We start from the raw sequence: 23,392 nt of genomic DNA, 5'->3' as shown, positions 1-23,392 counted from the left end.
CTAAGCGGTTCTTGCTTCGAGGTTTCAAAGTCGTGTGTCGCTGATAGAAGTACACCAAACGGACCGTCCAAATCGGGAACCGGTCCAGTTCTAAGTTTTTAAAAGTGAAACTGATGTCTGGATGGTTCGATTCCCGATCGCAAAGGAGAACCAAACCGACTACATGTACTTTTTTTATTTCTTCAAAAAAATTAGTAAAATGTGAACTAAATCATAAGTAAACTTCATTGACATAAATTCATCGAACTAAACTCTAAGTGACCGGACTGAGAACCGATCACCTCTAGTTTCTGAGGTGATGCTTTTCGTGATTTGAAATAGGGGGTCTCTCTGTGGTTTGAAATCAGAGCAAAGAGGGCGAGGTCCGAGGAGGACGGAGCGTTGGAGTGTTAGCCAGGGGCTGCGAAGGACGGTAATGAGAAGTGGCGGTTTGTTGGGAGGAGGCCTTTGAGTGCCCGGTGTTCCAGGCGGTGGCCGGGGGGGCTCTGCGGCAGTTCAGGGTGGTGCCAGGAACAGGCGGAGTTGCACGACGAAAATTTGTCGAGATGTTTTTTTCTTTATTTTTAATATATTTTAAATATACGACCTAACTCATTGTCACATTTTATCGACATTCAAAGTTTTTTACGAGTCTCATTCAATCAAATTCATCATCGTGTTAGTGGTCTGCTCTAGGAATTAATCAAGGTTGATACTTTAATATTAGTTGTGGATTAGGTTGTGTCGAAAAACCGGCATTTACTATACTTAGGTAGTCATAATGTCTTGCTAGAGACCGCTTATGACTTGTGGGTCAAAAAGGGTTTTGAGCACACTGCTAATGTTTAGTGAACCTACAGGGTCGTACATAATAGCGAACTGAATTAATATTTTCTGTGCGTCGGGATCTACTTAAAATAAGAAGTAGATTTTAATTTATTCTCATATTCAACTTATCTTCGCGGTCGTGCACGTTATGAGATAACGATTTGAAGGTGGACATTTTGGCGGGCCCAAATCGCCCGGCCCCCCTTCTTTTAGTTTGCGTAGATAATGAGGCTATATATATATATAGCGTGTGGGTGACAAAAAAAAACCTTAAGAAAATACGAAGAGAATCGTTCTCTATTCAAAAATCTTTTAGAGGGTCTCGAAGATCAAAGGCGATCAGGAAAAAGAAGTCCAATATCTTTAGCTAGTACTTGGGTTGTTGGAGACTTCCGTTTGTGTGTATGGATACCTGTAGAGGCGCAATACTTGGGGCGCTAATCCAAACACAATCGATTGTCAATTTACCTTCGATCTGCAAAAGGTACGTGCCGAACTTCTATTTAGATTTTAATATACGCATGGATTCTATCTAGGGTTTCGATTTATAAATTCCGCTGCGTTTTTAGCACTTGAGGAACCCAACACCTTGTTCAAACAGCAGCTCTTTCTCTTCCGGCCGCCCCAGCGGCAGTAACGTCTCTCCCCACATTCCCTCCGGCTATTTTGCTCCTCGCCGCGGGTTTCGAATCTCTCAACACTCCGAACGCATGCTTTAATCCGCTGATCAGCCTCTGCCGGATGCTCTTCCGGCCGCCCGGGCTCCCTCCGTCCCCCTCCGGCCAATCCGAGCCCCCTCCCGCTCTGGCTGCCGCCCCGCCTCGGTTGCTGAACCTGTAGCTCACCGACGAGACCGATCCTCGCTCCCCTCTCTCGATCTTGCTGCTCTCTGCCGCCGTTATGTAATGGAAGCTAGCCGACCGAGCCGAGTCGATCATCGCGGCGCCCCTCGGCTTCTCGGACGTCGACTCCCGGAGGGTCCGCCTCATCCCGGTGAGCTCCCTCTCGAGGCTCTGGATCCGCGAGCTGGTCGCCTCCATCGCGGCCTTCAGCTGCGCCCCGTGGCAGACCGCCGCGTCCCGCTGGAGGATCGTGCCGAGCGTGTCGGCGGCATCCCCGTCCTTGCTCCGTCGCTTGTTGCTGCTGCTGGGCTGCTGCGGCGGCGGCGGCTGTTGGCGGCGGTCGCGGGCGTGGACGACATGGAGCCGGGTCCTCAGCTGCTCGACGAGCATGGCACGGACGACGAAGCGGAGCGGCATCCGAGGGTTTTGGACGGCGTGGAGGAGGAGGTCCATCGAGAGCTTGGTGCAGTCGACGGTGTTGCATATCTGGGCCTTGCGTTCCTCCGTCATTTTCCCACCGTGCTCCTTCAAAATATTCCACGTTAAAAAAAAAAAAATACCACAATAAAAAAAATTAATATCATGGCAAAATAAAATTAAATATCACGTTCATATTAATTATTTTAGGGAAGAAAATTAATTATCACGGCAAAAATTTTACTAAAAATATCGAAAAAATTTACCATGAGATACACATCCACCATCCTATATAGCAAGTCATGACTTGTTAAACGACCTTGCATCGAGTCGACCGTAACTTGAAAGTCCTCGACCCCGACGGCGACGACGTCGTCGAAGCACTCAGCAAACCCATCCCCCGCGCCGTCGTCGCCGCTGCCGCCTCCTCCCGTGCCCTCGCAGTCCCCCATCTGGCCGAACGCCTCGACGCACCGGCTGACCAGGCGCGCCGCCGTCTCCGCCTCGGGCAACAGGCCCAGGCACGAGCGGAACAGGATCGAGGCGTACTCCCGGCTCGCGGCGACGTACTGGCGGAAGTAGGTCTCCGCGACGAGCCTCAGGTCGTCGCCCCCGTCACCGCCCTCGCCCGCCGTCATCTCCAGGGACGCCGCCGCCGTGGCGAGCCCCGCCACGTTGAAGGGGGTCACCGCGACGCGGGGCCCGCCGCTGCAGAAGTCGGCGACCAGGCGGAACGTGGCTGCAGTTATCTTCAGCGGCGGGGAGAGGGTGAGCTCGGAGACGCCGGTGAGGTGCCGCTTGAGGTAGGCGCTTCTTGACGTGAGATGAGCCTACGGGCGGTCGAAACCACAGTAAAAACGTATCACAACGATCGTTTACCTCCATTAAATATTATTTCTAGCATTTTTAACCCAAGATAAAATAAAATTAATGTGAATTATTAAAGTATAATGACATAAATGGTTCATAAAATTTAATTTAATGTATAATGTGATCTTTAAATTTTTAATTTGTTCAATATGATCCTTGGACTTTGATCCAACGTGTAATGTGGTCTCTGAACTCAATTTAGTCCTGAACTATATGAAAATGTTCGATGTTGTCCTTTTAGTAATTCAAATTTCAAGACAGCATTGAACATTTTCATACAGTTCAAAGATTGAACGTATCTCATAATTCCAAGGATTACATAAAACACATTGAAAGCTCAAGGATTTTATTGCACGTTTGGCTATATAATAGACCATATTGAATAAATTTTATTCAGGGACCACATTTCCACGGACCATTAGTGTCAATTTTTTTTACTATTAATTGCTAATGAGAAGGACATGTCCTATTTTCAGGTTTCTACGAGACTAGGAACCCCCCCCCCTAGGCTCTACTATGGTATGTCTTTTTCAGCTATCATATAAAAGATCAAATCAAATGGAAAAAGGAAAAGGAAATGGGAAAACCAAGGAAAATATTTGCACCTAACCAATGACTGCCAATTGACTAATTAGACTGAGACACATCGCACGAACACAACAGGACAATGTTCCGAACAAATTTTTACTGAACATTACAATGTTTTGAACAGTTTCATTAAATTGTTCTCTCTCTCCCTCTCTCTCTCTCACTCTCTGTGTGCGGCTTTGTCAGATTACTTATAATAATTTTACTTGTTCTTGCTCATGATCCTGTTCATGCAGCGCGAGAGATGGTAATGGCGGAGAACGAAGGGGGTCAGAAAGGATGGGCTACAGACCTTGTGCAGATGAAAGCACGTCCCTTGAACTCTTATCACGACATCCGGCCTGCACCCAGATTTCGCCGACCTGACAAATCCTCCCAAAAAAAAAAAACAGAGAGGAAGAATGCAGACTCTTCCCGTTTCACTCTTTCTTCCAAACCCGTGATCTTCTCGAACGGAAAACTGAAACCGGGTAAAGAAAAGAAGGACGACGAAATCAATTACCACGTTCCCGCTCGAGGTGCGGCTGCCGGGGAGAGAGCCGGGGAGGGGAGAGAAGGCGATGAGGCGGTGGAGTAGCCGCCGCCGCCGCCGTCGTCTCCTTCTTCTTCTGCTGCGTCGTCTTCCTCCTCCTCGTAAATGGTGTCCACGACACCAAGCTCGTTCCAGTTCTTCTTCCTCCTCCTCCTCCCCGCGCCCAGTTCCATGGATGACAATTATTCCTTCTTCCGCAAAACCTTCTCTTCTTCTTCTTCTTCACAGGTAACGCACAGTTCTTCTCGTCTGGAGGTGAGGAGAGATGGAGAGAGGTGGAGAGATTCTCCTTGTGGTGATTGATGGAGGGAGGGAGGGAGGGAGGGAGTGGGGGGGGGGGGGGGGGTACTGAATTGGTAAGGAGAATTTATTGCAATGCATGTGAATGTGATGGCCTCATAAATGCCACACTTAACTCCCTCCTCCTCCTCCTCCTCTTCTCTTCCTTCCTCTCTCATTTCAGGCCCTCGTCTTGAATTTTGAATTGAATCGAATTCCATGGCCCTCGGATTCTTATCAGAACTTCCCTTTCTTGGATGATTGGTTCTTTGAGGGGGGCTTTTGCCAGTTGCAATGTTTGCAGATATGGGAAAACCATTATGCCATGAGGTGGCTCTTAAAGGCAAGAAATTAGGGCCATCGTCTAGTTGCCTTTTACCCTAATTTGAAGAGTGATTTTATACGCGACGAGTCGTGCTGACGAGTTTTTTTTTCGGTGGGTATTCGTTGGACATGCTTAATTTGAAATGATTCGTTTATTTTTTTTTCAATTTCTCTAATCGGGTTGCTTAACGAGTGCACCGACACGGTAATCCATACGTGATTCATGTATTTATGCATTTAAATTCTCTCCACCGACTTTAACCTTCTCTTGCTTAGTGATTTTGCTCTTAGAAAGGCGTGAAATTAGGGCCATTGTCTAATTTCCTTTTACCCTAATTCGCGACGGATTTTATACACGACGAGTCGTGCTGACGAGTTTTTTGGTGGGTATTTGTTGGACATGCTTAATTTTAAACGATTCATTTTTTTTTCGACAATTTCTCTAATCGGTTGCTTAACGAGTGCTCTGACATGGAAATCCATATGTGATTAGTGGTGCTTTTTTTGCCTCTTTTAACCTAATTTTGAGCAAAATGTCATTTACAAAAATTCATGTGCTTATGCATTTAAGTTCTCTCCGTCACCCTTAACCTAAACTCGTTCCTCGTATCCGTACATCAAAATGATGCAATAATACTCTCTAGCAAAGAACTGAAGAAACTATGTAATAATACGGCTGCATGTGTTCTTGCTTTGAGGGGCACTCAGATAGTGCAAATGCAGTGCATATGACTTTTTAGGAATAAAATAGAGAAATCTATATTTTTACCCTTGATTACTATAAAGAATGACAAAGATTTGATAAAGTTTTGGCAATTATAGCGAAATTAATATGACTAAAAAGAAGAAACACAAATTCAATGAAAAGGGAAAAGGACCCGATAACAAAATGGTAAAAGGACAAGATTGGTTACGCGTATGTATATTTAAAAATTTAATTAATGTAAAAACCGATCGATTGACGCGAATTTTCGAAAATTATAAAAGGAAATGACGTCCCCAACTCATACAAAGAAATTATTAACCGAAATTTAAGGTGCTTTTTAAAGTACTTTTTTATGGATCAATCATTTTTCATTAATTGACTATTTAAAAGTAATTTTTTATTAAGGCATTTTCCTTTTTACTTAATTGTGTTTTTTTCTATAATATCTTAGTATTTCTATTGACATACTCATCAAATTTTAACAATTTTAATTAAATGTTATTATTGATATTTATTTTTCTGATATCAATATCTTGGTCAATTTATTTTTTTCCATTTTCTTTACGTTCTTCATTTTTTTACAGAATTCGACCGTAAAGAAAAGATTTCCTACACAAAGATGAGATGATAATACGCTTTTGTTCCTTAAAAATCATGCACATTGCACGTATTAACGGAATATAACAAACGTTAATGCGGCTGTTAACAAAATGAAAGTTCAGAGAGGCAATTTGTACAATTTTAAGGCAAACGTGCATTACCCCCATAGTTGATGGTTTTTTGAGTAATTTCCCTAAAATTCTATTAGTGATATTTCTTTCAATATTTAATCATTTAAATTACGGATTTTGTTTCTATTTTATTCACCTGCATTTATGCAATTAATTGAATTCCCTATCTATTCATATTGAGATTTGTCTAATTATTCGACAACCGCAACGCTGGCTTGTTGATGAACATTTCAAGTGCCAAAATAAGAATTAAAATCTTCAAGAGTCCATTTACTTTTTTAGAATGATCCCTTGCTATGTTAACAAAAGTTTTGAGTTTTATTGAATTGTGAGGATAGTGAAAATAGTGAACGCATGTAAGAAAAAAAAAATCATCAAATCATCTTAAAAAGCAATATTCATTATAGACAAACAAATATATCAGAAACCTGTTTCATGACTTTCGAAAAGCTTCTTGCATTGTTTGACTCAAATAAATGTCCGAAATTTATCCAATCAACTCTAAATTTACTGTACGGATGTCAATTCGATCATAAACTTTTCGATTCTACTAATATAGTTTTAAACTTTTGCGCAAAATTCTAACGTAGTCATTCCAGTCAATTTTTACCATAAATCACTGACGTGACAGTCCAATCATTACCAGTTGTCCTACGTGGCACACTACGTCAGCAATTTCCTATGAAAATACCGCCACGTCAACGGTAAAATTAGTCGCAATGACAAAATTGGAGCTTCGCGCAGAAGTTTATGACTTAATTGACAAAACTGAAAAATTTAGGACTGAATTGACATCTATACAATAGATTTAGGTTGATCGGACAATTTTCCCAATAAATGTCTAACCATTTACCTACATAGCTCTATGATTTGTTGGTGGAGCGTCTATTATTATTTGTCAGGGAAAAGTGCCAAAAAAGTCCTAAATCTTTTGTATTAGTGCCAATTTAGTCCTAAACCTTTTTTTGGTGCCAATTCAGTCCTAAACCTTTTGCATTGGTGCCAATTTAGTCCTAAACCTTTTTTTTGGTGCCAATTAAGTCCTAAACCTTTTAAATTGGTGCCAATTTAGTCATAAACCTTTTGTTTTTGTGCCAATTTGGTCCTTCCGGCCAATGTTGATCGGAATTTGCCGACGTGGACGCCGGCCGGCCGGCGGCCGGTCACCGACGCCGACGTGGACAACTTTAATAATATTTTAATTTTTTTGAATTTTTTTTTTCCTTTTTTTTTTTGTCTTTCCCTCCTTCCTCTGGCCGGTCGCCGGTCCGACGACCGGCCAGAGGCTAGAGGCCGGCGAGGTCGTCCTCGCCAGATCCGGCGAGGTCGAGCCTTGACCGACCATGGCGAGCCTCCCATGGTCAGGCGAGGCCTGACCTCGCCCGACCAAGGCGAGGCTCGAGCCCTCGCTGGAGGCCATGGCGAGGGCGAGCCTCGCCATGGTCTGGCAAGGGCGAGCCTCGCCATGGTCTGGCGAGGTCGCTGGGCGAGGCTCAAGCCCTCACCGGGCGAGGCTGCCCTCGACAGTGGCCGGTGAGGTCGAGCTCGCCAGACCAGCGACCGGCCAGAGGAAGGGGGAGAGACCAAAAAAAAAAGTGGAAAAAAAAGAAAAAAAAAAGGAAAAAAAATAAAAATTCAAAAAAATATTAAAATATTATTAAAGTTGTCCACGTCGGCGCCGATGACCGGCCGGCGTCCACGTCGCCAAATTCCGATCAAAATTGGCCGGAATGACTAAATTGGCACAAAAACAAAAGGTTTAGGACTGAATTGGCAAAAATTTAAAAGGTTTAGGACTTAATTGGCACCAAAAAAAGATTTAGGACTAAATTGGCACCAATGCAAAAGGTTTAGGACTGAATTGGCATAAAAAAAAAGTTTAGGACTAAATTGGCACTAATGCAAAAAATTTAGGACTTTTTTGGCACTTTTCCCATATTTGTTAAGCAAGACACGAACCATGACCACAACTAGTTACTTATATCCTTTTGAAATCAATAAGACTTCAAACAATAAGACATGTCTTTAAAGAGTATCCAAATCCAAATACAAACTAACCCAATTCGGGTGAGGCTATTTCAACGACCTTCTTGCCTAAACCGTACCTTTTTCTAAGTGAACTGAGCTAATTACTTCAATCACATGATATCGTCTTCTTCTTTGGTATGCAAGCTATATAAACCATTCAATTCCAGTAACCCTCACAGATTAGCGCAAATCACATCATCCTCGTGCATCAACTAAGGCTTCAATTACAAAGTGACAGGTGTCGACCGCCGCATTAATACGAGTCTTACCAAATTTATACGAGTGGAAGACTGTTTTGATCAAACGCGATTTACTTCGTCATACATTTATTTACTTTAATCACTGAAAGGAAGAAGCATGGAGACGTTTGTGAATTCAATTTAACGAGTATCCCGGGACTCTATTAAGCAAATTGGAGAACGTTTCGATTCCAAAACACTGATTACTCATAAAACGAATAAAACATTGAACCATTGTTAACAAAATCAATGTGCACAGAATGGGAGCGCTACTGGCAGCCAAGTTCAATCTTAAAACAGGAACAATTGATCCCACCAAGTGTGTCATACGCATGAAAGAACAAACTGCATAATCGAAACTCATGCCCCGAAACTTTCACGACAAAACATGGGGCAACATCAATAGCATGCAGAACGAACGGCGAGAGTCGACTACGCAATCTGCAGAGTAAACTTGGTCATGCCATTAAGCACAATGACTGAACATCCACAATCAAATACAGCTAAACTTTGTCCGCCAAAACTTCACACATGCCACACATTGATCACCATTTTCGTCCTTCCAACTGTAAATTTGGTGCAACAGAAATCAAATCCAACACCGCTATCAGATTCCAAACAGACACGACTATTGTATTCACCACAAACAAACCCTAGGCTGTGAACAATCTCTTCATGCAACAATGGCAGCATCAAATTCCTCCAGAAAAGCATTTACCAGCCACCTGTCCTCCCCTATTTCCCATATTAAATCCTCATGCCCATTGACATGCAACTCTACATGACACGATTCATCCACCCACACCAATGGAAGCAATCACTTAGCTTCACTTCTCCAGTTAACTGTAACCAACAAAGTACCTCCTCTATCCCTGCACACCAACTTTGCCTGAACTCACCCGATATTCCAAATTCCATTGCATTCTATGCAGCTCAAAAAGTGTTGGACTCTGCAATCGGAGAAGGGATAATGACACAAATAGTTCCTGAACTTTGGTTCAATGTGCATTTTGATCCTGAACTATTAATTTGTTCATTGTAGTCCCTGAACTTTAGCCTAATGTTCTATGTGGTCCCTAAATTTTTAATTTGTTCAATGTGGTCCTTGAACTTTTGGTACATGTTCAATTTAATCCCTGAACTATATCAAAATATAAAGTATAGTCCTTGAACTTGAATTAATAGGGACTACATTGAATATTTTTATAAAGTTCAGGAACTATATTGAACATGTACCAAAAGTTCAGGGACCATAATGAACAAATTGAAAGTTCAGGGACTACATTGAACATTGGGTTAAATTTTAGGGATTACATTGAACAAATTAAAAATTCAGGGACTAAATTACACATTGAGTCAAAGTTCTTGAACCGTTTGTGTCATTTTCCTATCGGAGAAAAATACTTGCCCGCGATAGAAAATTCAACTAGATTACACTCAAACCTGAATGCGTTTAGTGTGTTATAATATGCAGATAAACCCACCCACATGCAAAATCAGTCAAAAGCTCACAACAAGACCAAAAATAGCTTGCAAAAAGCTTACTCATGGATCCATGAACATCATGCACTAGTCAAACCTCTACAACCCATTCTAGGGGTCCAGACCGATTAGTCCAGTCGGATGAAAATAACCGACTGAGCAAGCATTCGTAAACTGCATTATCTACTACAACCATGTCTTGACAAGACTCGAGTTATCACCCAAGCAAAAAACAATCACAAGGAACTGCAACACTTTCCTATAGACCTTCAAAAGAAGTTCCATGACACAATCACAAAAATATAAACAAGGAGACACAAGATCCATCTGATTCATAAGTCATAATGCAGAGCATCGCAGGCATCTAAATCAACATCCTTGAACATATCAGCACGTCAACTTCCACAGTACGAAAACGACCAACGGACCACAAAAAGGGACCTTCCTCTCACCCTTTATCTGTCTCTCTTACTCAATCGGGGTTCTGAATGACATCCTCGCTGTGAACTTTCTCATCCATACATACTAACAACAAGACTGGAACAACCCCTAATCAGGCAAACGCAGTACAACTCAAACACAATGTAAGTTGATAGACAATCCACAGGACAGAAGCCCAGAAGGAAGTTTCATGATAATGGAATATAATAAGGACCCAAAAAGAATCCAATTCGTTCAAATGGAAGACATTTCAACATCATCATCCTCAGTAGCAGTAAGGAAACACGAAATTGCAGCAGATAAGATAGACATATCCCTAGAAATTTAACAAAAGGATCACCAAAATCAGGCCAAGGACTCTATGGAATAAGGAAGCTTTCCTCTCAACCTCTATCTCTCTCTCGCTCACTCACTCACTCAATCGATGTTCTGCATGACATCCTCGGCCGTGAACTTGGTCCCCTTGTCCTTGTCGGCGGCGGCGCGCCCCCGGGCCTTGCGGTCGAGGAGGGACTTGCGGTCCTTGTCGAGACGGAGCTTCGTGATGAGGACCTTGGAGGGGTGGATCCCGACGTTGACGGTCGAGCCGTTGACCTTCTCGCGGGTGATGCGCTCGATGTGGATGACCCACTTCCGGCGGTAGACCTGGACCACCTTGCCCTCGCGGCCCTTGTAGGTGCCGCGGACCACCTGGACCTCGTCGTCCTTGCGCACCGGCATCGACCGCACGTTGTACTTGGAGCGGAGGTCGGAGCTGACGGGGGCGCTCATGAGGACGCGGCGGACGCTCGACGGCGCCGTGAAGTGGGCCTTCCGGTTCTTGCGGCGGGAGCTGGTGACGCGCGGGTTGTACTTCATCTTCGCTCTCTCTGGCTCTCTCTGCTAGGGTTTTCCGGAGTCTGACGGCTAAAGGAGAGGAATTGCGAAGGTGAGCTATATATATATGTGTGTGTGTGTATGTGTATAGGAGGAAGTGAAGATGGAATTAGGGTTTTTGGTGATGGTGGGCTGGGCTCCATTTTGGTTGGGCTTTGAGTTATTGAATTATTCGAATTCAAAAATGGCCACCTAACAATGTGGCCCAAAATCTTGGGTATTGAAATATGAAAGGGGCCGGTGGCAGAAGAAACTAAGAAAAGATTCCGGGGAAAAGTACCAGAAAAGTTATAAACTAATTGCGTTGGTACCAATTCAATCTTAAACCTTTTAACTTGACCAATTTAGTCGTAAACATTTTGGCGTTGGTACTGATTCAATCCATTCGACCAATTAAGGTTGGAAATTACTGATGTGGACGCGGGGGGCGTCCTATGTGGTACGCTGGCGCTGGCGCGGACATTTAATTTAGTTTTTAAATATTTTTTTCTAATTTTTTTGTTAATTTTTTTCTTTTCTTTTCCCCTTTCTTTTTTCTTCTCTTTTCCTTCTTTTCTTTTTTCTTTCCAATCTCTTCCCTCTGCTAATCGCTAACGGAGATCACTTGCCACCGGAGAGGGTGAGGATCAAGACGCCCTCGCTGGCCATAGGTGAGGCCGGCCCTCACTGACCTTTGGCAAGGACTGGACAAGCCCACCTCTCACCAGACCCTCGCCCAGCCTTTGCTAGAGGCCAGGATGCCCTTACTAGCCTTTGACTAGGGTCGGCCTCGCTTGGGCAAGGCCCCTCGCCAACCCAAGAGGCTGGTAAGGCCACTTCTCACTAGATATAATGGGGGGAACCTCGCCCAACCCATGCTAAAAGCCAGCAAGGGATGGCCTCACCGATCTCTTGCGATGGTGAGGGGCCTTGTTGACCTCGGGCAAGGCTTGGGCGAGGGTCCCCTCCTGGATCTACCAAGAGGCGGCCTTGTCCAGCCCTCGCCAAAGGCTGGGGAGGGCGTATTAGCCCTCACCCTCGTCGGCGATTGGCGGAGGGAAAAGGTTGGAAAGAAAAAAAAAAGGAAGGAAAAAATAAAAGAAGGAAAAGAGAGATAAAAAGAAAAGGCAAAATAAAAGAAAAAGTTAATAAAAAAATTGAAAAAAAAAATTGAAAAATTAAATTAAATATGCACATTAGCATTAGCTGTGTCATGTAGGAGAGCTGGCATTCACGTTAATAATTTCCAGTTTAAATTGTCCAAATGGACTGAATTTGTATCAATACGAAAATATTTAGGACTTAATATGTTCAACTGAAAAGTTTAGGACTGAATGTGTTTAGGACTTTTTTGGTGTCCAAAAGATTCATGGAAAAAAGAATGATCTATCTGTGAAATTTTCCCATGTGGACGGTTATCAAGAGAGAATTTTTCGAAAAAATGTGACACTAATCTCATGACGACACATGGAAGACTCAATTTTTATGGTAGTTCTTAGATGATGAAAAGCAATGACAAAGCAATTTTTCCAAAGGATTTTTCTTTTTTTTTTTGTTCTTATTCAACTTCAAGAAAATTAAAAGAAAGTCTTTAACTGTGTAGCCGGGAATTTCAGACCTCCCATAGACCAATCTAACCCTTCACTTCTCTCTCAATCTGTTTCACTCTTTATAGGTGTGTCAATTGTGGTGAGACAGGAAGATCTTAAACCTGGAGATCACATCCATGCGTAGCGGCTACATGGCCTATTCACCCATCATAGTTAGTGATTCATCCTCTCCTTCCTCTTCCATTATTATTAATAAATTTTCGCCACGTGAATATCTGACTATCGTGTTATTAACTTAAAGCAATATCTAAACACATAAAGGATAAATATATCGAAAGTCCTAAAATCCGTTTAATCAGAGGACTTTTGTTAGTTCGGTCTAATTTGAACGAAGAGTGGAGCCACATAAAAAATTAGGCCGAAAAATAAAAAAAACCAAAAAAAGCCCGAAAGATTTGAACAGACAGAAAAGCTAAAAAAGAGAAAATAAAAATAAAAATGGAACCCATAGATGAGATGGCCGGGGCTTGGAGTGACGAAGGAGCAATGCCGTAGGCCCAGCTTTGCCGACTCCGGCGACCTCGCTGGCATGCTGGTTCTCACTCATATCTGGAGATTTAGGGTCTGTTTAATAACGTTTCTGTTTCTTTGTTTTTCTGTTCTTTTGTTCCCCGAAACAGAAAAAGAACAGAAATCCGTTTAGCAAAAAAAATCTATTTTTTTGTTTCTAGAACAAAAAAGTGTTCAAGAAATAGATTTGGAACAGAAACAAGAAGCAAAAAAAATATGCTTCTTGTTTCTGGAACAAAAAAAAAGAAACGATTTTTTTTTCTAGAATTCTCCAAAAATAAGAAACAATCCATCGGCCGCAACCCGCCCACCGCTACCTCTCGCCGTCCTTCGCCGCCACCTATCGCCTGCCTTCCGCCGCCGCCGCCCGCCGGCCAACGCTCGCCGGCCGCCTCCCGCCCATTGGCCGCCTCTTGTCGTCGACCACTGTTCTCCGCCGCTCGACGCTTGTCGCCACCCGCCACCGGCCGCTGTCCTCCACCGCTGGCCGCCGTGCTCCATCGCCCGACGCCGGCCGCCACCCCGCGCCGGCCGCCTCCCCCCGCCAACCACCCGACTCCGGCGATCACCCACCACCGGTCGCCGTCCTCCGCCGTTGCCGGCCACCCACCACCGGCCGCCATCCTCCACCGCAGGCCATTGTGCTCCACTGCCCGACGCGGCCACCACCCGGCGCTGGCTGCCCTCGGCCGCCGGGCCACCTCCCGCCTCTGGCCACTCGACGCCGACGGTCACCCACCATCGGCCGCCATCCTTCGCCATCGGCCGCCGTGCTCCATCGACCGACGATGGCCACCTTCCGCCGCCAGCCACCTCCCGCCGCCGCCCCCCGCTGCCGTCAACGCCGCCCGATGCCACCGTGCTCCGCCGCTGACCGCCGTGCTCCACTGCCTCCCACCGCCGGCCACCATCCTCTACCGCCGCCAACCACCGTCCTCCACCCCCCACAGCCACCCGCCGTCCTCCGCCGATAGCCCAGAAGGGAGAAACACATTCATGGAATAGAAATGGATCATTCGCGCCCTAAACGCGTTTCTATTCTTTTTCTATTCCAGGAATAGAAATTTTGTGCAGTTACTAAACGCTATTTTTTGCTCAGAAACTATTCCAAGAAATAGAAATAGAAAAAATTATTTCTGATCAAAAATTGTTTCTGGGAACAAAAACGTTGCTATGCAGACCCTTAGGTATGCAGCTTCTGATTCCAACTTGATGCATTGAGGTGGGAATTTCTCAGGAAATAATACGATACTGAGAAGAATGGTGTCACTCAAAGGGCTGCCGCGGAAGCGATTTTCTTGACCAAAGTCTTTCAAGTCGTACCTTGTTCTGTAGCATGTCACGTTACTTGCTTTAACAGAGGTATCATGTTCGCGTCCAAACAGTTCGATACGTTTATTAAATGCGTGGTACTCAGGTGTCGACATAACATGAATTGCCAACCTACCAACAAGAGGAATTCAACCCCCAACCTCAAACTTGTACAGCTAAATCAAAAGCCACCAATTTTGTTTGTCCATTGGCTTCAAGAAACATGTAAATGACATAGTTTAGCCCTAATGTTTTAATTCTTTCAAATTAACTTGCACACTGGAAACAGACCGGTTCTTTGACCGGTCCGACTCTATAACACTGTCGTACACAACCGAAAAGAGAAATACAAACGGAAACAAAGTAACAAATTCTGGAAATGTCCCGGGGCAGCCTCAAATGGGTATATGTTTTTCCCAGGTGTACTACACGTAAAAGTGAGTGGCAACTACGTTGAAACGGCAACAAAATCTTCCTCTAAGTCTCATACCCTTTGAAAGAGCAAGTACCTTAGAATCCAAAACTCAAGCCAAGGGCCAACATTGGGGGCAAACATACCGATACCTTATTATTTCTCCCTCGACATAAAGCATATAAAACGATGACTGAACTCTAATAGCATATAGGATGATGACCAGACTCTAATAGCATATCGAACACACAGCAGAGTTGCCAATGCAGCATGTGGAGTATACCCTTCCGCACTGAATTAGGCCTCGAGATTGTAAAATTACGGAATGGCGTATAGAATACCAGTGGAGATGTGCAAAAGAATACCAGTGGAGATGTGCAAAGGAGACCAAACCAAAGAAAAAAATTAAACTAAATTGGCCTCTAATGCATATCAGATGCATTCCCTGTTTAAAGCATATTTATCCAATTTGAAATTGATATAAAAATCCTCTGCAGAGGAACCATCAGTCAATCACTTTATAATCTAGTGCTAAATCACAATAAGTTCATTAAATTAAGAATGGTAAAAATATCAACAAGCTTCGTCCCCACAAACCTCAACCTATTCAACTTGGCCAAAACTGCCAAAGCACAATACCAAATGCGCTCTGCAGGAGCACTCCAAAACAAGATTTATAACAAGTTCCTTTCACGGCAAGAAGGCAAGAAATAGGGCATTCCAACTCTAAAGACAAAGGCATGTAAAAAACACTCCGAAGAAACTGCAAGAAGTGTTGTAAGTTTGCCTCGAATTTCGGAACTTCCTACTTCTTACCTGACATGATCATATTCCATCACAGCAATTCTACTTATTATCAGCTAACAATCCCGTTATCAGGCAACACTACTCCATCACCTAACAGCTAAATCTGTCAATAATTATCAAGAACCATTTATGACATCCCATTATGATAGACAAGTAAGCAAGCTGAGCACAACCAGGTAAGGCAAACCCATGTGACTAAGCGAGAAGGAAGAAAGAAATCCAGCTCAATGCATCATTCACTAAACTCATTCTCTATACTAAAAGTGGAAAAAAGTCTTAGATGCTCGTAAGATTAGACACGAAGCAATTATTATACCCGGAGAAGGTAAAAAATATAAAGAAGAAAAACTAGCAGAGCGCTCTAAGAAACAATGCACCACTAACAATCCAGGGAACCCCACTTATCAGCCACAAGCAAAAGCAAATGATACAGCAAGACTTCAACCTCACACGAGGGTTCATAATTTTCTGCATCAATTGCTTAATGGGTGCATATACTCAACCAAAATTCATACTACAGCACAGAAACGGCTTCATGCGTGTCAAAATATACTAGAATGATTGATACAACAATAGCATCTAAATGCAACACTTCAAAGTGTTATAATGGCGCAGATAAACACACACCACTGCCTGGTCAAGTTCAGTCTGAAGCTGACGACATTAGTCCAAAAAGCTAGCACAGAGCTTACAAACAGATCAATGGACATGCTGCACTAGTCAAGGTCCACTAAGGACTGATCAATCCAGTCGGATGAATAGACCCAATTGAGAGAAAATGTAAACTGCATTATTTAATACCATTGGTTGCCCAACTGATCATTGAGTCTATTTCATTGCACCAGACAACCATCATCATGAGTTACCAATCCAAAGTCACAACATAACAAGACTTGACTAATCACGAAAGAACTAAAGCAATCACACGAAATTGAAGCAAAATACTGAAGTAGGAGACAGAACATCCATCTGTTTCGTAAATAAAAAGGGCAGCGCATTCCAGACATCTAAAGCAATATCCTTGGATAAATCAGCCAATAACCTTCTGGAGTCAGACAACAACCAAAACTATCACCCGAATGGACAACAAAATGAGTAAAAAAGGGGAACTTCCTCACTCTCTCTCTCTCTCTCTCTCGCTCACTCTCAATCGATGTTCTGCATGACATCCTCGGCCGTGAACTTGGTCCCCTTGTCCTTGTCGGCGGCCGCGCGGCCCCGGGCCTTGCGGTCGAGGAGGGACTTGCGGTCCTTGTCGAGGCGGAGCTTCGTGATGAGGACCTTGGAGGGGTGGATCCCGACGTTGACGGTCGAGCCGTTGACCTTCTCGCGGGTGATGCGCTCGATGTGGATGACCCACTTCCGGCGGTAGACCTGGACGACCTTGCCCTCGCGGCCCTTGTAGGTGCCTCGGACTACCTGGACCTCGTCGTCCTTGCGCACCGGCATCGACCGCACGTTGTACTTGGAGCGGAGGTCGGAGCTGACGGGGGCGCTCATGAGGACGCGGCGGACGCTCGACGGCGCCGTGAAGTGGGCCTTCCGGTTCTTGCGGCGGGAGCTGGTCACGCGCGGGTTGTACTTCATCTTCGCTCTCTCTCTCTCTCCCTCTCTCTCTCTTTGCTTGCTAGGGTTTTCCGGAGCCTCGACGACTGAAAGAGATCAGGATTTGCGAAGATGAGGTTATTTATATAAAAGGAAACTGGAAATTAGGGTTTTATGATGGTGGGCTCAAAACTACGGCCCAAATTTTGAGCGTATTGTAAGACAAAATGGGGCCGGTGGAAGAAGAAACAAAGGATCTGTCCATCAGATTTTCCCATGTGGATAGGGGTGTGCAACGGGAACCATCCGAACCAAGAACTGGCTGCTCCGGCTGGATTTGGGCAGTTTCTAGGGGAGCCGGTTCAGTTCCCAATTCAATAAAATTGTAATCGATGACAGGCGGTCTTGTTCTCAGTTCTAGGGTGGGAATCGAACCGCTCGGACCAGATCGATCATGCTCAGCACAGCTCATCTCTACCATAGTGTAGCCCTCCTTAGAAAAGATATCCAAGAACTTCTCGCACCTATTGATCCTCGGTTCATCGTCCCCAATCCTAACCCTATTGTACACGAAGCTAAGCCCTACCCGCGGATGCCTACCACTCTCGGGTCCAAACATGGGGTGTGTGCACAGGATGTCGAACTCGGTAGGCAGATATTTTAGCAAAAGGTCATGAGGGAACTCCTTTATTGAGAGGACGTCGACAAAAAGGGTGTTCCTTTTGAGCCTCTGGAACGGGATTGAGCAAAGGATGTGCTCGGTGGAGAGGAGGATAACCTCAAGGTGCTGCTTCCAGAGGTCGTGTGGGTCATCGTAGAAGGCGACGTCAAGCTCGGAGGCAATAAAGGAGTAGTCGGAGCGGGAGTGGGTGAGGATGGTGTGGCCCTAGGAGAGGAAGGTCTTGGTGAGGAGTTGGCCAAAGTCGCCGAAGCCGAGGATAGCGATCTTCATGGAGGAGGACTTGTGGAAGTGGGATTGGAGTTGGGCCTCGTAGCCGTAAGACTGGGTGGCGTCGAGGGATCGGATGTGGAGGGGCTGCTTGCGGTGGAGGAGATTGGGCGGTGGCGGAGAGAGAGGGAGAGGGAGAGACGGAGGGAGAGAGTGAATGGAGGAGGAACCGGGGCATGTGGGAGGTGAATCGCAGTTCCATTCGGCCGCTCAAGAACCGGATCGCCAGTCCAGTCCAATTCCAGGACCGAGTTACATCACATGCTGGACCGCTGAAACTGAAAAGGAAATCATTACATTGTAGAGAGGCAGCATCACGCTAATCAACAGCAATTCCTATAATGAGCTCAGATTGGATGTAATCAATAATGCTAGAGTACTAATAAGTTTAAAGATCTTGCATTACATGCTGCCAATCATTTGAGTACGTCATATTGTTTAAAGATCTTGACATAGACCACTTAAAAACACTCTAAAATCCATGGATGTCATGACAACAGATCAGAATGGATGCAAGAAAAACCCTACAGGTGATTTGAATCACTTGGTTCGACGAACGCAACCATAACTTATCAATCAGCCTGATTCTCACCAAAACAACTCAGATACTTAGAGAATGTCTCCAAGTACAAAAATTTCATCATAAAGCACAAAGAGCAAAAGCAATTCGGCCAAGTAAAGGCAATAAATTTGGCGTACTATTTATTAAGTGCTCATTTCCAAGCACTGGCAAAAATAATCGGAGAAAGGGCTTAAAAAATCCCATCAACAGATGGCCGAGAAACATCATGGAACAAGAGCAATGGACAAACCAAACTTGGGAGCCTTCTCCAGAGCCTTGGTGTCAATCTCACCAGAAATTGTAAACATTGACTTTGGTATAACCTCATGCTGCAGGACCCCCCCGAGCTTCCCATGATTATTCAGCTTTCCTTTCACTATGGTGAGGTGATCAATGGCATATGAACCTCCAACTGTAAAAATATTCTCATTCGTGGAGAACTTTCTACAAATCTCTCCAACAGCACTAGTCTTCTTAGACTGATCCAGATGGTGTACATATGATGCTCGGATAGAGTCCCCTTTGTCACCACTGAGAAGTAGATTGCATGAGCATCGAAGTCAAGAATCTTCCTTCAATTGATTCGTTCAATGTCTAACATTTGTAAGGAAGCGCAAAACTTACAAGATCACAGAAGCATAAGAGTCTGGCTTTGACACGCTCATCCCAGCAGTGTACTTTGTAAAGTTGCCCGATGTCACATCATATCCTGCCTCTGCACCAAATGCAATGCTTGGAGTACCAACGGTGGCGGTAAGGTCAAAAACAGGAGATTGTTTCAATGTGACAGCTGTAGTAAGGGTTGCATGTTCATGGAAGTACTGAACCTCTAGCTGCATTAGAATAGTGAATGCCAAGCCATCAGAAAAGCAAAAGGCAAGCAACCATCTTAAATGTTTCCCAAGGCTAGCAAAATAATTTTTTTTACCTTGCCAGAGTCATAGTATGGCACTTTAAATGAGGTGATGGCTTTGGTTGATGGGAGGATCTCAGCGAAAGTGAAGGTAGAGAAAATCTGCCAAGACAAGGATCGACGTCAAATTAAATTTCTGAGTTAATTCAGACTCCTTACTTCAAACTTCAAAGGGAACAGTTATGAAAAAAGAGCAACCCACATTTGACTCAGTATCAACTTTGACATCAATAAGGATATTCTTATATTTGTATTTTGCAGCCAGATCAGAAGTTGAAAGGCTTCCTTTCTTCACTGCTGTCGATGTGAGGATCTGTGGAAGGCAAAAAGTAATGAGAAGTCCACAAAATATCACAACAAAAGTAACAGTTAATGCTTCCTTGTAAATTACATTAGTCACTTGTAACAAACAATATGAAGCTCTTCCAAGCATGAAGTTGTTGCACGAGGGCGTGCGCAGAGAGAGAGAGAGAGTAATTGCGAACCACCACAAGCATATTTCATCCATGATAAACCATGCTATTTTGACCTCTAAATTCCTTAAGATACTTATGATTATGCGAGATTCGACAATTTCAAAATTATTCAACCCACTTTGTGCTTTCCGAAGCTGATTGAAATCTAAACTGCTGAACCGAGGATGGACCTTACAAAAATAACCATAACACGCTGTTTATTCATAACAGTGACAAATAGACCATGCATACCCACCACGTAAATACAATTGGTGCCCGTCTCTATATTCGCTTTGTTGACATAGATGGTTTGGTACTAGCGACGTCTGCAACCAATTTCCGCCAATTGCCTCAAGTTGTGCATATTCATCAAAATGGTAAGGTTTGTTACTTTCACATTTCCTTTTCCTAACTCGAAAGCTCTGCACGAGTTTTCAGTTCCGGCTATCGTCTCCGCCTCACGCGAGAAACGACCATAACAAGGAAGAAATCCCGTGAAATTTTTGGCCATCCACGGACCGTTCTTTCACCGCTAAGAGGAGAATTAAATGAAACCCACGAAACTTAATGCAAAATCAACATTTAACGGCGAAAATAGCAATTGCAGAAAGAATTAGTCCTATAAATTGATAATTCAATGACTGGATATACATATCTAGAAACAGAGTGGAGCACAACCAAGCTGCAATTACTGCTTCCCTAATCAAATCAGACCTACTTATTTTGAGGGGAAAAAAGGGGGCATCAAATAAACGACCGAATCGAGCCAAACATCCCATCATCACCCGAAGCGATTCGAATCCGAATCCCATCCGAAACACCGAAGCCGATGGGAATCCCCATCGTTACACCCCACGATGCATTCGTCAAATTCGAATCGAAACCCAATAGAGAACTCGCAAAGAGGAGATCAAAGAAACCTTCTTTTTACTCCAATTCGTGGATCTCACCCGGAACAAGCAAGCGACAATTCGACGAGAGAATCGGGCGTACCACTCCATTCTCGGTGCAGGTGTTGATGGAGACCTTGTGATCGGTGGTGTAGCTCGCGGTCAAGATATCTGCAATCGAAATTTAGTCAATACCCCGAGTAGGAACCGAATCCCCGGCTCCGGGCGCGCACCGCTCGACGCGCGAGGGAAGGAATCGGAAAACGGGATCGAGCCGGTACCTTTCGCCTTCTTGCCGATTTCCGAGAACAGCCCCGGCCCCTTGCTCATCTTCCTTCGCAGACAGAGACAGAGAGCTCGAGAGAGAAAGACGCGAGAAATGGAGAGAGAGAGAGAGAGAGAGAGAGAGAGGAGAGTTGCAGAGAGAATGAGCGCCTGTGTTTTCTTCGCGGTTTTCTCTGCGGTGACGATGGCGATGGCGATGGCGAAGGTGGCTTACGAGAGAACGCGAGTCGCCCGGAGGGGGGAACGCAGGATCGGGCTCGACGGCCGTGACGGTGCGCTTTCGCACGGGCGGATCTCGGCCGTTGATTTGCTCGTTGGGTGGGGCCGAGCCCTGCCCGTCAGGAGGTGGGGACGTCACCGCGCTGTGGGAATCGATTCCTGTTGACTTTTTTATTGTTTTTATTTATCAGGTTATATTGACTTTTTTTTAGGGGGATAATTGTCAATAGTCAAAAATTTCATTGATCTAAAACTTTTTGAAAGTTTTAAATTGTCAAAGTTTCCATTTGTACTTTGAAAGGATTTTACTGACAAGTTTGGACTTATTTGCACTTTCGTGACAAGTTTAGGATTTATTTGCACTTTTTGAAAGTTTTAGGACTCAAGTGCACTTTCATGACAAGTTTTCGGATTTGTTTGCACTTTTGAAAGTTTTAAGACTTAATTGCACTTTTGTGACAGTTTAGGACTTATTTGCACTTTCGTGACAAGTTTTAAGATTTATTTGCACTTTTGAAAGTTTTAGACTCAAGTGCACTTTCATGACAAGTTTTTGTTTTTGCACTTTTTGAAAGTTTTAGGACTTAATCGCACTTTTGTGATAAGTTTTAGGACTTCAGTGCACTTATCCCTATTTTTATTTATCAGGTTCTATTGACTTTTTTTTAGGGGGATAATGACATAAACAGATTTTAACTCAATATGCAATTTGGTCCCCGAATTTTTAATCTGTTTAATGTAGTCCCTAAACTTTAGGTTAATATTTAATGTAGTCTCGAACTTGAATCAATGTAAATAATCGCATCAAACATTTTTATATAGTTCATACTGAATTTGAATATACCAAAAAATTAGATATAATAACTAAATTAAAAGTTCGGGATGATAACAAAAATTAAAAGTTCAGAGATCGCATTTCACATTTGATTAAAATTCATGGACCAAATTGCACATTGAGTCAAAGTTCATGGACTGTTTGTATCATTTTTCCTTTTTTATACGTGCTAAATGGAGGCTTCCCCAATGAAAACTTCCCCCTCCTAAATCCAATCGACCACTAATAAAATGGAGTTGTAGATAGAAAGAATCGTTCTCTACAAGATATTGCAAGAACGATGGTTGTAGAGAGCGGTGCTCCCTGCATATTTTTGAGCAAAAGTAGTTGCTATTTGCTAATGCATCCTATTCATCAGTAGAGCCTACCGTAGACCCGTGGGAAAGAAAGCCCCCCCCCCACCCCTATGAGCTTTTTTTTTATAGGAAAGAAACCGAATACGACGTACTTCCACATCTTTGGTCGTAAATGTCATCTTCTTAAAAATTGCAAATTGACGACATTGGCAAATTCGATCCTAGATTGTATGAAAGTACGTTTTGGGGGTGTTCTGCTTCAAGCAAAGCTTATCGTGTACTTAACAAGGCCGCACAGAAAGTAGAAGATTCGATTCATGTTCGTGAAATGCGAAGATTTTCGAAAAGTTTATGGAAACTGTGGAGGATGAAGAGCCAACCCCCAGTGCAGATCCTGCTGCTCCTACAGAAGCTTAAAAAAAACCCGAAAGAGGAGCAAGGAATATATTCTCCACATCTCCCAAAGGATTGGAATTTCGAGTCAAATCATCCAAAAAGCGAATTCTCGAACATGTTTAGAAAGGAATTAAGCCCAAATCCTCGTTCAAAGAAGCGACGAAATCACTGGTGCAATCCAAGATGAAATGGTAATTTAACCGGCAACAGAAGTTTGTAAGTCATTCAAATAAAGATTGGTAAATTTATGTAAGAG

The 23,392-nt window shown here is 43.9% G+C and overlaps 4 protein-coding genes and 1 pseudogene across 4 annotated transcripts; all 5 read right to left on the bottom strand.

Annotated features, from left to right (window-relative positions):
- Nucleotides 1-1,400: 1,400 nt before the first annotated feature.
- LOC115676944 (BTB/POZ domain-containing protein At3g49900) lies at nt 1,401-4,279 on the bottom strand. Its single transcript, XM_056305133.1, has 4 exons — nt 4,027-4,279; nt 3,817-3,886; nt 2,333-2,896; nt 1,401-2,174 (listed from the first exon to the last, which is right to left on the bottom strand). The coding sequence occupies exons 1-4, from the start codon at nt 4,227-4,229 to the stop codon at nt 1,401-1,403; spliced, it is 1,611 nt and encodes a 536-aa protein (XP_056161108.1). The 5' UTR covers nt 4,230-4,279.
- Nucleotides 4,280-10,464: 6,185 nt separating this feature from the next.
- Nucleotides 10,465-11,206, bottom strand: LOC130135627 (60S ribosomal protein L26-1). Its single transcript, XM_056305233.1, has one exon. The coding sequence runs from the start codon at nt 11,142-11,144 to the stop codon at nt 10,704-10,706; it is 441 nt and encodes a 146-aa protein (XP_056161208.1). The 5' UTR covers nt 11,145-11,206; the 3' UTR covers nt 10,465-10,703.
- Nucleotides 11,207-16,797: 5,591 nt separating this feature from the next.
- LOC130135608 (60S ribosomal protein L26-1) lies at nt 16,798-17,462 on the bottom strand. The gene has a single exon (XM_056305163.1). It carries the CDS (start codon nt 17,376-17,378, stop codon nt 16,938-16,940), a length of 441 nt encoding a protein of 146 aa, XP_056161138.1. The 5' UTR covers nt 17,379-17,462; the 3' UTR covers nt 16,798-16,937.
- A 46-nt stretch (nt 17,463-17,508) lies between these two features.
- LOC115676839 (arogenate dehydrogenase 2, chloroplastic-like) lies at nt 17,509-18,851 on the bottom strand (annotated as a pseudogene).
- A 3-nt stretch (nt 18,852-18,854) lies between these two features.
- LOC115676972 (mitochondrial outer membrane protein porin 2) lies at nt 18,855-21,536 on the bottom strand. Its single transcript, XM_030600020.2, has 6 exons — nt 21,387-21,536; nt 21,209-21,276; nt 19,963-20,073; nt 19,776-19,862; nt 19,472-19,680; nt 18,855-19,378 (listed from the first exon to the last, which is right to left on the bottom strand). The coding sequence occupies exons 1-6, from the start codon at nt 21,433-21,435 to the stop codon at nt 19,072-19,074; spliced, it is 831 nt and encodes a 276-aa protein (XP_030455880.1). The 5' UTR covers nt 21,436-21,536; the 3' UTR covers nt 18,855-19,071.
- Between the last annotated feature and the right edge of the window lie 1,856 nt (nt 21,537-23,392).

Source organism: Syzygium oleosum, unplaced genomic scaffold, assembly GCF_021117445.2.
Source record: "Syzygium oleosum isolate NSW1041296 unplaced genomic scaffold, Sole_v2.1 Sole_v2.35, whole genome shotgun sequence".
Lineage (NCBI taxonomy): Eukaryota > Viridiplantae > Streptophyta > Magnoliopsida > Myrtales > Myrtaceae > Syzygium > Syzygium oleosum.
The sequence above is the reverse complement of the archived record's forward strand: the minus strand, read 5'-3'. Positions and strand labels throughout refer to the sequence as shown.